A 14,181-nucleotide genomic window follows, 5' to 3' on the forward strand; every position below is an offset into this window, starting at 1 on the left:
ATTATATATTATGGATATACGTGAATTAATATATTTTTATATTTATAGAATTGAACATCATATGTAAATTAATAAAATTTACTGAGCGTCTTTTATATATTAATAGGTAACTATAATATGTTAACATAATATCTATGTATAAAACAATTTTATTTGTCTAGCTTTAATTATTGTTGAACCTATAATTCAGAAAACACTACATAGTTTTTCAAATCTTTTACTAGAAGTTACCCATTATCACAAAGAAGAATGGTGCATTAGTTTATTACATGATTATATTAAACAATTTAATTTCACTTACTGCAGTTATCGGTTATATCAGATGACTAAAAAAAAACCATGATAATATAAGATGAATGTATAATTATATATATATATATATATATATATGTTGTGCTTATCGAAGCAATGGCGTCTCTGTATCTACGTAATAACACCTGTACAAAATAAATTCATATTATGTCTGACAAATTAAGATTACTGAGATACTCGTTAAGTCGCTATCGCGGGCATCGCATCAGTGTTTTCGATTTCACACTGTGAAGTATTCCACCCTTTAGACAACAGTGGTCGTGACGGATTTTGTTTTGATGTTAATCTCGTATCGATAGCACGTTACTAATATAATATTGTATTTGGAACTAATGATCGCCAGTAGTAATTCTTATTTCTCGATATATTTTTGTCATTGTTGACGTCTTCATCAGTAAAAAAGAAACCGAATCACGGGCGCGCTTCTTCATTATATTATTGCGTCCCGACAATCCGTGTATAGATATATAATAATATGTGGGTCATGTAATAACAAACTATACTATAGTACGAGAAAATGCAAGTCACACAAGCACACATAGGGGTTGAAGGCAAAGTAAACCCCTTCCGACAGGGTTGATATATTATTACTGTAATCAATGATAGCGAATGCGTACACCTAGCTATATATATATATATATATTTATATTTATATTCATCGGCACACAATGAACGTATTGATCAAAAGACGAAGAAAATAATATGATGAACCTTGACCAAGAATTCTGGGAGAAAAAAAACCAATAGCTGCCTCACTCGCTCCGTTTTGAATCTGAAAATATATTATGTATAAGGGATGATGGATAAAAAGCATACCATTATAAAAAATTCCAACAGTTTCGTGACTTATATTTATATTTATATGCGTATAATATAATGCGGTATATTATAATATGTGAACGCCATAAGGTATGAATCGCGTCTGGAGGTTATGCGTCTACGGCTCTGGGGCTAAAACAAAAACGTTCTTAATATAATTTGCGTACTCGTTACCGACATAACATGAATATAAATGATTTTTAACGGCGCGCACTGCACATATAGGCATAATATTAAAACATCAATACGCTCGGCCTGTTTCGATGATCAAATATCCTGAGGGATTTGTATAGTCCGTGCTACAAGGACAGGTGCTCCTTGTTAACACTTTCGTATATATAATATTATTATATATTATACAGTCAAACGCGGCGCAAACATAATACGCCACGGTAGCCACGTTAACTGGCAGAACGGTTTATTATTCTTCGGGCTCACGTAGTATATTATATATTATTATGTATAAATATATACCTATGTATACCGACACATGATACACTTACATATTATACGCGCGTGTTGTACTATGCGTATGCTTCGAAAACATAGCACTACATATTTATATGTATTATATAATGTGGGTTACAGTCATGGTATTTATATTTTTATTTTTTATTTCGCCCCGATAATAATAATTAAGGCTGTTAAGGAACTGAAAATCAAAAGAGTCTGGGATCTCATTATATTATATGTTGCGTTTGGAACGCTATTTACTAACAAAAGTGTACGAAATGTCAGTGGAAATTATGAGCGGCAGATATCATTTGTGCGTCCTAAATATTTTACCAGGATAAGTCGGACAAACAAAAGGATCACACTGTGCAGGACTAATACGTTCAAGACACCCCGTTGACCCCGTTGAAGTGTCGGCGGCGGTAAACCGACGTTTCTCGTGTAATATACGTGTCGGTAAACGAATTTTTGGCGCGCGTGTTATACGAATAATTTAATCACTGTGAAGTATATGGTATAGAAATCGTCTATTTATTAATACCACCTCATTTAAACGACAAAAATAACGAATTTAATATTAAGATAAATAAGTATAAAAAATATTGAGTTGTACAATAATATAAAATTGTTTTATTTCTATTTGTCACGGTCAAAAACGAATAATATGTGCTGTACTTATTGCAACGATGTTCTACATTACTAGTTAATAATTAATGTAAGCTACTTCAAATTTTAGCCACTGTATATTACAAAATAATAAATAAAAAATATTATTGTTATAATATATATTATATGTTTTATACAATGCAATGTATATTTATTAGCCTTTCAAAACTCTCTTTTCTATTAGTGTTTTTAAAAGATGAATATATAATATATTTTGACTAACATTTAATACTTATAATTTTATAGTCTTTTTTTTTTATGATCAAATTCATAAAATTTTGAATTTAAAAATCACTTTGCATTTTTTTCTAATTCAATTGGAAACTTAAATTCCAAATTTTAATTATGGCTTACTAAAAGAACAATAAAAATGTTATGTAATTTCATCAAACCTACAATTTTATTACAAATAACAGTTATGTATAAGTATTAATAAATTCTAATATTATATCTATATAACACACATAAATATATGTTGTTTGTATTATTGTATTTTATTTTATTTATTTATTTTATTTAGTATATTATATCGTATAATACAAATAATTTTCACCTACACGTAAGTAAAAAAAAAAAAAAAAAAAATAATAATTCATGTTATAGTATAATTTATTTAGGTTTTTTATTTCACTGGTAGGTATAGGCTGAAATAAAAATGAAAAATATAGGCAAGAAAATAATAATTTTCTGTAAATTAAGTATCGATTTTATCACTTTTATGGATATGTTAAATTTGAATTCAACAATACATAAGTTGTCTACGAAAAAAATAGGAACTTTTTATTACATTTTTATTAATTTCTACTCAGTAAATAATTTTTAATCGTCATTTTTAGAAAAAAAATTTAAAAATATTGAAAATTTCTCACCCCTATTAATAACTCAAATATATTCAAAATATTTTAAAAATTCTTTCGTAAATAGAAAATGATATTATAAACATTTGATGAAAATGTTATGTATCTTTGTATCTTCAATAAATTGTTTTTGAGTCACCCTAAAAAAACAACATCAATTTTATCAAAACTTTGATTTGTATTAAATTCACGGTTTCCTTTTATTTTTATTATTTTTTTTTTTTTTTTGTTTTTCCTGAATATAAAAAAATAACTGAGATTATTTCGCTTTTTACGACCCTCTCCCTTCCAAAAAAAGTATTAATTAGATTCAATAGTTTACCAGAAGCTACCACCCCTCTTTTTAAAAATCAAAGCATTTCTAATGCCCAAAAGGTGATAAAAAACAAAAAAAAACTATAAATTATTTTAAAATGGCTCCGCTCAGAATCTAAAATATGAAACATTGTATAACATAATAGGTACCTATACACGGTTTCTTCGAAAAATAAACCTTTTTAGTTTCTTTTTCTTTTTGTTGAAATCAATTAAGTTCAAAATCTTCTACAGTTATTTCTATTATTCACTCTAAAATGTTATATTTGGTTCCGGAACACCTTCCATATAATATGGAAGTGACCCACTGTATATAATATTATATAAAATGGTTACTTCACAATTGTAGCTAAAGGAGAATGATACAAGTCTTATAGTTAATTATCAAAGATTTGAAAATTATTATGAAGTACAATGTTTTTTTTTCTTTTTCACACCATTAAAAGGGACCGATTACCATCTAAAGAAGCGGCGCTGCCATTCTGATGAGTCTATGTCACAGCAGGGATCAATTACAGCGTCTACAATATATTTTGTCCCCTTCTTTAGGTGTTGAAACAATTCAAATTTTTTCCGCATTTCCAAAAACACGCCGAAACGAAACACGTTTATTCGACATGCATAATGCTATACGACAAGATGTCCGAAGAGCAATGAAATACCGAAGGTCATAAATAACGTTGTGTTTTTTTTTTTTTCGGAGTCTTAAGGTGCGAATATCATTTGTCATGGAAATTAATTTCATAAAAAAAAAAAAAAAACAGTAATTTTAAGGGGAGAGTTACCTCTATTACCTCATTGCCAGACACGGTGTATTTGCGAAAGCTTATACATACATGGAGAATGCGAATATAATTGAATCAACTCACAAAGACCTCGCGTGAACCGCCAAAAAATGCTGTATAATTATATAAAGGGTAACTAGGTTCATATTTTTCAGTTTTTATTTTTATTTGTATTATGTTCAATAATAATATTATTTAAGAAATAAGTACTGTATAATCATACACGCTACTTATGTTTGCACCAGTCTTCCTATTCAGCAAAGAGTACTATACACAAGACTGATAATAATTGAAAAAAAATTATATATTTAAGTATAAATATTATAATTGAACCCCGGCCAATATAATTTCTATATTATATTCGATGGGTATGACTTAAGAGTTCCCGACATTGTTTCACTACTGGTTAGGTCAGGGTACTACAATGGAAATTGTACTTTTTTATTTTGTTATTGTTATATTATTTAATAAATAATAATAAAACGCTGCCGTATTCATTTTAAGCAGTAATTGCATTCGTTTCATTTTTGACAGACACGCGATATCTCCAAATATTATACAGTATACTTACACGAATTATCTTCACAACAAAATCTCGGCTTTATTTTAATTACAGAGATAAAGTAATCCCAGACGATGGTTGATTGCATTGTACGTGTCCGACAGGAAGTAGACTTTTTTTTTAAGAACTGGTTTTGACCACTGCTATTTCATTCATACGCAACTTCCATAGCTTCGTGTCTATAGTAAGTGATACCCGTATCAACTATTAGCAGAAATCAAAAGTATTTGCTTAGACAAAGGACTTGCACTACTTTTTTTTTACCTGTCATCGATTTCTGCCATTCATAGTTGTAGGTACGTCTTAATCCATTCATAGCTTTATTTTTAAATCTATCATTCATTCTCCGATTTTTCACTTACCACTCCATTTATCATTCAAACTATTCACAGAATAATATTAATGGAAAAATTAAATAGACTACTATAATATAAAACAAACAACATTCTAACCACGTATAATAATATTAAATATTATAATATTATATACTGGCATACAAGTCGCTCATATACGTCATATACTCGTACATATTTTATAGATTTACTGTAAAAAAATTACCTAAAATAAATGATAATTATTTTTAAACAAATATGATGATTCACGGAAATGAATTACATTTATTAATTCAATATTATAAATAGTTTATACTATAGTTGAAACAATACATGTTGTGTGACTTGTTATAGACGCAATAGATTGTACTTAGTTCACTTATAAATATTTTTTGTTAAAATAAATTAAGTTTGATAGACATTTGTATTACACAACTTCTATATAGTTTATTCGGTCATAAAGTTAAATATATGCATACTTTTCTTATACACTTTCGTAGTACGATTTTAACTAGTAAAATCGATAACCAAATTAATTTATAACAAATTTCATACTACATTTTTTGGTACAAGGGCCCATAATTAGGTACTAAGGCCAGGCTGTGAATCCAGAATTTTATAAACATAGAATTTTACCTCTAAAATATAAATAAATGATTAATAATGAATATAACAATAAATAATTATTATATAATTCTAGTAGCTGATATTGAACTATAATTAAAAAAAAAAAAAAAAAATGGGAAGTTAATAACGTTTGCTTGTTAATTTAAACCTTTTTAAGTTTCCAGATCATGCGATTATGAATGTCTTTGATTTCAGTTAACTTCGTTTTTAAATTATTGATTAGTGATACCCATTTATATTATATGGTGATACAACTAACACAGAAATTAAAAATAGTAATTTATCTTTATCGATAGAGATTTTACAATTTTGATAGGTACAAGCTACAATAAAATATTATTTTGAATTTCAATTTTTTTATACTTATTCAATAAATGGCAACGCTGTATGATCTTAATTTGTTCTAAATCAGATGCATAAAGGCTATTATTTAAGATAGAAATGAGTTATTATGCCGTATATGAAAATCATATATTGTATCTTAAAGTTATAACTTTCATATATTGCATAAGAAAACACCCTTGAATTATAATACGTAGTTATTTTTTCTCCTAAAAGTCATTTTAGTAATAAGAATAATAATATAGTATTCAAAAAATTAAATGAATAGAGAGTAGACTAATTTTATTTTAATGAGTTGCACTCTGTAATTTTTTTTAAAGAGACAGAACATATTAATATACTATTACGTTATAACTTATAAGTATGTATTTTATGAATATTAAATTGATTTTCGGTTTTTTTTTTTTTTTTGAAGTATTGAAATTACCTTAAAAATTACGTTCAAATAATAATAATGATTTATATAAGAATAACGTTAAGTCAAAGTATTAAGTATGATTTTCTAATAATCTAATCTATTAAAGTTGCTTGCTATATTGACAAAACACATACATAATCGAAGACAAAATGTGATATTTATACACTTTTTATAGGTATCTTAAATCTTTACATTGTCTAGACGATAAAATTTATTGAATGCAGACGAGCATTGCAAGACCATAATTTGATTTTTTTAAAACATATCGTCTACCAAGAAAATATGGCGTAATTTAATTATTTTGACATTCAAGTATAAAATTATTTCAGATAAAGGGGTTAAATTATAATATATGCTATTTTTTCGGGTGAATCGTGCATTTTATATCGTGAATACTGCAGTATATTAAATGAAATTACTTTAACAAAACATTTTTTTCCTGCATGATGGGTTACTACCAACAGCTATTATTATATTATAATACAACATAATATTAGTACTACGTATATACTTAACGAACACACCATCCAAAAAACCGGATATGCGCATATTATTATTATATTATAATATATTATGTATATTATAGGTACCTAAATTGATTTTCGTGTGGCACACGATACATGCGGACCATTATGATTGTTCAAATCGTACTCGTCGTGATATTGTGATCGCGATATTGCTCGAGTAGTAATCATTTAAAAAAACGCGACCAGCAATAGTAATGTAATACGTAACAAATAATAATATCGTTTGCCGACGATGGGATTTGGCGTGCCACTAAAAAGTCACCGCCGCGGGTCAACTCACGCGGTTTGTAGTTAAACACGTCATACTAATAAGTTATTAGTAATAACTATAATGACGGCCACATTAGCACGCCCCTCGAATACTCTAATTGAATATGCCGGGTCCGTAACATTTCTGAATATTCCGGAGAAAAAGATCGGAAAAAAATAATAATAAACATAATATAAAATTAATAATAGTAAAAAAAAAAAACACATGTACACACAAAATCGAACGAACCTATGACGCGTCGTAGACCCGGACAAGAAAAAAAATCCATCCGTCATCGCGGGTACAAATCGGCGTGTCGGCATCGATCGAGGTGTTATTACTATTAGATAATCATATAGCGTGTAGGTCTTTTTTCCTTTACATAATACACTAATCAATTATTCCGGGCGCCTGTTATTTTTTATAAAACTTTTTTTTTGGTCTTTTTGGCTTTTCATCGTTGCGCAATACACGAGCTAATGATCTAGTCCATATAAATATATAACACGAACTATATAACAATATACCTATATAATATATGCGCTACAACACGATCCAAAACTACTATTTTGCAAATATATTATGTATAGGTTAGGTATTTAATACTCGGATATATCATCACTACATAGTTGTTTTTGATAACTTCATCAATCTCGTGCTATTATGTGTTTAGAAATCGCGTGTGAAAACGAAATATCTCAAATAGTTTAGAATATTTATAATGATATAGGCACCATGTGGCATTTGTTTATATTATATTAAACGTATTATTCTCATTCATTGTTTTTATCGAGAAAAAATTTAATTAAAGTAGAACATAACTTTTATCAAAAAAAAAAAAAATAGTCACTTATAAAGTATATTTTATACTTTATATTTGAATATAATCATTATTTTTACTATTATATACATTAAAAATACAACAATATTTTACTGATATACAAAATAATATGTATACCTTTACACATAGTATTTTTATAAAAATGGTTATAGTGACTTCAACGCACAAACACAAATTAACAAAAATATAATTTAAAAATTAAATTGCAAAAACTCACATATAGAACAAATTTAGAATATTTTTAATAATATTTTACAAGACAAAACCGCTGTGTTCTTTTATATTATCTTAGTATAAATGTATATTTATTAGTTGATACTCTTCATAAAACTCACCCTATTATAACGTCATAGGTATATTTAATCGCCGTTTAATGAATACGACCAATATGTATGTCACATTATATTTTTATATCTTATTTTAGATTAAAAGCCCAACTATATTTTATACACAAAAAAACGCCATTTTGTGGTTTTTTCATCTTACAAATTATTTCGTGTTGGTCGCACTCCCTCCGGATACGCATCGGTTTTGAATTCCGGTCGCGGCGTACCACGTATATAAGGTTAACGTGTTAGAATAGATAACCGAAACGTGTGCGCCGTAATCGACTTCCCTATATACTTAGAAAGAGTAAAATATATAAATATACGATCAACGTGATATACGATCCACCCTCATCCGACCGTCGAAATGATGTCACTAATTTTGTAAACACTAGCACAGTTATTATACCAAAAAGTCGTCGAAGTGAAAAGGAAACCCATAATAGATGTTTATACGTTGACTTTTAATATTGTGACTAGAGAAAGTAATAATTAGTTATTTGAAACCATTGATTCTATCGTCTTATAGGTGCTTTTTAGTAAATTACGTAACGTTTAATTAAAATAACATAACTATCAATATAATAAATTATAATACGACCAAAGATCATCGATTTACTGCACGTTTGCACATTTAATAAGTATTTACTGTGGTTATAATCATGTCGTTCATTGACTGTAACTTAAACGTGTATACTTATAAATAGATACTGAAATACAATACAAAAATATTCGTAATTTTTTACGGTGTTTTCAAAATAAAACAACTATTGGTGTGTACGTAATTCATTACATCAAGTTCATATATAATATATGTTATTAAAATACATAAGTTATAACTTAATTATATAATATTATGTTAATATAAATAGATAATGGAGTAAGATCGTAGAAATTTATGATCGTGAAAACATGCTACAAATTCGTTAAATAAGTTCAAACTACGACGCAAAATGTAGTACCTATCACATATATTCAGCTACACTATATAATGTAGTGCATTAAAGTCTCTTCAAAACATGAATTGGTATATGCACTTAATACTAGGACTTACAAACGCTATTATAACGTTATATTTAACAAAAAACGATTGAAATTTTTAAATTTAATTATAACAGAAAATGATAAACATAAATAATTAAATAACATAAAACAAAACATAACGATTAACAAAATATATGATATATCATCAAATAAAACGTAACGTAAAACGCTATATTATATAGTATATCATCAAATTAAATAATTAATTTCCTATTATTTAATAGTTATAATTTATAAAATATATTAAAAATTTTAATTCTGAGTAACGATAAACTCAAAATTTAAATAACGTTTAAATTCTGAATAACGATAACTCAAAATTTGTATAATGTCTTAGTTATGAATAATGTATAACAAAATTGTTATTTTTATATGCAAGTCCTGCTTAATACTAATAAACTACAGTACTATATTACCATGCTGCAAACACGCATATTATAATAGGTATATGTATAGTGACAGTAATTTGATGATGCGAATCATATACCAGACAACGCAAATAGAATAATAATTATAGTTATTAATTTAATAAAAAAGGAATAATATATATCAGTCTGTGTGCATAAAAAGATCAGAAATACAGTTATTTAACTCGACTCTTGATCTTTCTCCTACTAGAACATAAATGTAAATTCCTGACACAATATTTAAAATAACAGTGACACCGACACACCGCAAGTTGATAACAATTAACGAGACTCGTGATATTTACCTTTAGAAATGGGCAACACGGAATTAGTCAAAATAAAATATTCTAATTGATTTCAATGGCTATAGTAATTCGATTAAATATTAAATTATTACCTAGATATTCTTAACATTGTAAAATGTGTATAAAATGGAAAGGAAGCAATTATTGATCAAGTAAACAATCGTTTTTCAATTAAAATTGCAAAAATTAATTTTACCAGATTTTATTATTAAAATAAAATTTCATCGAAACCAATTCATAAATCACCAGCTGTAGACCACCAGGGTATCAATTCGGTAATGTAATTGAGAATCAATTTTACACGCCCCTATGATAATTCATACGAATAGTAATAATCAATTTTAATACAATGATTAAAAATTATCTCTCATAAATAGACATAATAATCTTATCAAATATATTTATCGTATGTACGTTTTGTTCATATTTCTCTGTCTTAAGGATTATATTTCTTTTTAAATGATAATTTCCCCATAGAAAACAATACATAAACATAAATAGTAATGTCAGAACTCAGAAGTGGTAAATATTGTAATTATGACGATTATAATATTATGTACGACGAAAAAACCGACTAATATGTACCTATATCACAATAGTGTAGGGTCGTTGGTGGTTCTGTAGCAGCGGTGGCGGCGGCGTTCTATTTGTCGGGCCGCGTGCGACCGGGGCGGAGCGTGTTGTGGGGAGAACGTTTATAAAACGCGTTACCGGTCCCTTCCGGCCGATCAGTAGCTCTCGGCTAACCATACCGCGTACACGTACTACCCGTAATCCGTCACAAGAATTCGTTCACGCACACGAAATTTTAGACGACGCGATTTGATTTGTTTTACGCATGAGGCTGTCGCGTTATACTTTTATACAACATTAAACTATTACTCGAGTGTTACAGTACCGTATTTACAGTGCGTATTAAATCGATCGAAAAAAGATTTTCAAAGAATAATAATCCTTTTTTCCACAAGTTTTCCGACCGATCGGCAATTTAATATAAAAAAAATGGCATCGGTACTGAACATGAACTACGGCGTGTACTTCGGCGGTGACCGGTACGACGTCGATCAATACGACCTATCAGCTAGTGATACGCTTCGCGCCGTCTACGAAGCGGCTTTCTCCAGTGGCGGCGGCGTCGGGCCATCTTCGTCGGCTGTGGCGGTGGCGTCACCGGATCAGGGACTCGTCGACGAGTCGACGTCAATGATCGGTGTCGTACGAGGTGGTTCTCCGGCAGGTTCCGCGTGCACAGTCGTCACAACATCCACTACGACGGCTTCGTCGTCTTCTTGCGCTGGCGACGATCCAAAGTCTCCGTACGGTGGCTATGGCGGAAGTGGTGGCGATACGGCCCTCGACTTCGGCACCTACGACGACGGATTGGGCAGTGAACTGGCGGGCAGTGACGACGCGTGCACGGACGTGGTGACGAAGAAACGCCGGTTAGCTGCCAACGCCCGAGAACGGAGGCGCATGCAGAACCTGAACAAGGCGTTTGACCGTCTCCGCACTGTGCTGCCCACGCTCGGCAACGACCGACAGTTGTCCAAGTACGAAACCCTACAGATGGCCCAGACTTATATAACGGCCTTATACGATCTGCTCCAGTGATCGGCTCTTGCTCAAGACTGCTCCTCGACTGCGGATCCAGCAGGACGAAAGAATCCTTCGAGACGAATACGGTATAGGTACCTATAATAGTAATAATATATAAATGGCGAACTTATCATAATAATATCACCTTACCTGTATAACATTATATCGGGCATGACGCTATTGGCGTCGTAATTTATTTTTATATCAGACTATAGATTAATTTAGAAAATGTAATCATACACATTCCCCCTTTGAATGCACTATTTATGTATGGTATTATTAATGGCCGTTTTTATGTATACGGTTTACTTTCCATCTAGTCAGTGGCCGATTTAAGTGTGGTAAAAATAATATCGTGTTGAACAACAATTTTTACTTTTTTTATTTTTTAAAATAGATGCATGTTCATTAATTAATGAACATTATATTTAATATAATGCATAAATAAAAATACAGTCGATATATTTTTTTAACAAAAATAATATCCTTAAAATACACAATATTATTTTTAAGTGTTACCATAGAAAAATGTGAAAAATCTGCCACTGCCACGTATTATGTCACACGAATATATTACCTATTATAAATTATTATAGAAATAATATGTTAGCGATTTTTCGATGATTTATCACAATTGGATCACGAATCGAGCACACTTAATATTATATAATTATTATTTTTTACCATTATTTTATTGTTGTATATTGTCATCCTAGTCTGATGTTTATTATTATCTTTTGTACATCAAATAGTAGTGTGTAAGCGTTATTTTTATGACGATATTTGATGTACGCATCACGTCGTCCGGCTTGTAAATATGTAATAACATTATCGCGACCGTAAAATTTGACTGTACGCATCTATGTCTATTGAAGATTATCGTCTCTCCGAAGTAAATAGAAAACTTGCAAATCTTTGTGTACATGTGTGCCCGATCATATAATTATACAATACTATTTCTTTTTCAGATGTATGATATTATTATTATTATTATTATTATTATAATACATATTATGTAAATTCGCCAAAAACTGTGATAATTTTTGTATATTTATACGTATGTTGTATTTGTATATTAAACGTTAAGTATAATATTATATTTTGTAATTTATGTTTTATTAAATATACTTTTTTATTATATTATTACTATGTACATAAATATTATTTTGTAAAGAAATTATAAATTGCTCAACAATAAACGAAAAAAAATGTCTCTACTCAAAACATGACGGCTTGTATATTTTTATTATTTACGACTTTTACTCACCGGCGTAATAAATATCATGATATTATTACATATTCTTATAATTATCATCACCGTCAACACGTAGCACGTGGGGCGGAGACGATAATATTATTTCCGATACGATCACGGTGCAGTGATGATGGGCGTCATAATATATAATATTATAACTTCTTGATCTTTTTTTCCCGTATGTTTCCCCCCTGTCCCACTGCAGTTAAATAATACAACGTTAATTGAGTAGGCAACACGTTACGGAAAAAAAGCATATGAAAAAAAAAAATCTCTAAAGAGAAAAGGGTAACAATGGCAGACGACTTCCGTTCACACCGAAATCTCGGAACCAAGGGTGAGTCTTCATCTTGTCTAAGACAAAAGTCGGAGTGAACTACTCGTCTTTCTCACGGACTCGCTGGTATACCTTGTGTGTGTGGGTACACTCGAGGGCAACAATAAAACGTAGTTATATATTATATTGTTGAACGGCATCGATTTATGGTGTTATAGTATATTTTTTGGGGGGTTTATTATTATTATGATTTTCTTTTTCACTCAAAACTGTAACTATATAATATAGGTACGCGTTTCGAAACGTGTGATATTCCTTCGTTAGGCATTACAACAACAATAATAATTAAAGGGCCACCGATATAGACGTGCGGAGACGGATGTAACACGAAAAATATTATATATTCAGTTATATAGGTATAGGTACAAAGTGGCACATTTCCACACGTCAATGCCAACAGCTTCATAACTACATTTTCTGACAAGGGTTCAGCGCAAACCCTTAATCTAAATAATGGACAATATATTATAATAATAACAATGATCATACTCAACTGCTAATAATCTAAAGCACGGCGGACGCCGTCTATTATTTTATGTTATTATAATAACGCGCAGTAAACGGTAATGTATATCGCAATAACCGTATTAAGTATAATTATTATTTATCCTAAACATGGCGCTGGAAAAAAACAAGTGGTACTTATTATACGTTGTGTCAAATTTAAAAAACAATATTGATAGTTCATGTTTTGTATTTTTTTCTTTAAAATTTTTTAATAATAGTGGTTTTCAGTCTAAACCATCACAAATTTTATAGAATATAAAACTATTTAAGGTTATTTTGAGTATTATATTAAATTACT

The 14,181-nt window shown here is 29.5% G+C and overlaps 1 protein-coding gene across 1 annotated transcript; it reads left to right on the plus strand.

The window, feature by feature from the left end:
• Positions 1-10,931: 10,931 nt before the first annotated feature.
• LOC112600949 (twist-related protein 1-like) lies at positions 10,932-12,183 on the plus strand. The gene has a single exon (XM_025348309.1). It carries the CDS (start codon positions 11,191-11,193, stop codon positions 11,797-11,799), a length of 609 nt encoding a protein of 202 aa, XP_025204094.1. The 5' UTR covers positions 10,932-11,190; the 3' UTR covers positions 11,800-12,183.
• The last annotated feature ends 1,998 nt before the right edge of the window (positions 12,184-14,181 follow it).

This window comes from Melanaphis sacchari, unplaced genomic scaffold (genome assembly GCF_002803265.2).
Source record: "Melanaphis sacchari strain LSU unplaced genomic scaffold, SCAv2.0 Contig73_pilon_pilon, whole genome shotgun sequence".
In the NCBI taxonomy this organism is placed as follows: domain Eukaryota; kingdom Metazoa; phylum Arthropoda; class Insecta; order Hemiptera; family Aphididae; genus Melanaphis; species Melanaphis sacchari.

What these genes read in the sequence shown, in the direction of transcription:
- LOC112600949 (XM_025348309.1), top strand. Translation starts at nt 11,191, where the DNA reads ATGGCATCGGTACTGAACATGAACTACGGCGTGTACTTCGGCGGTGAC.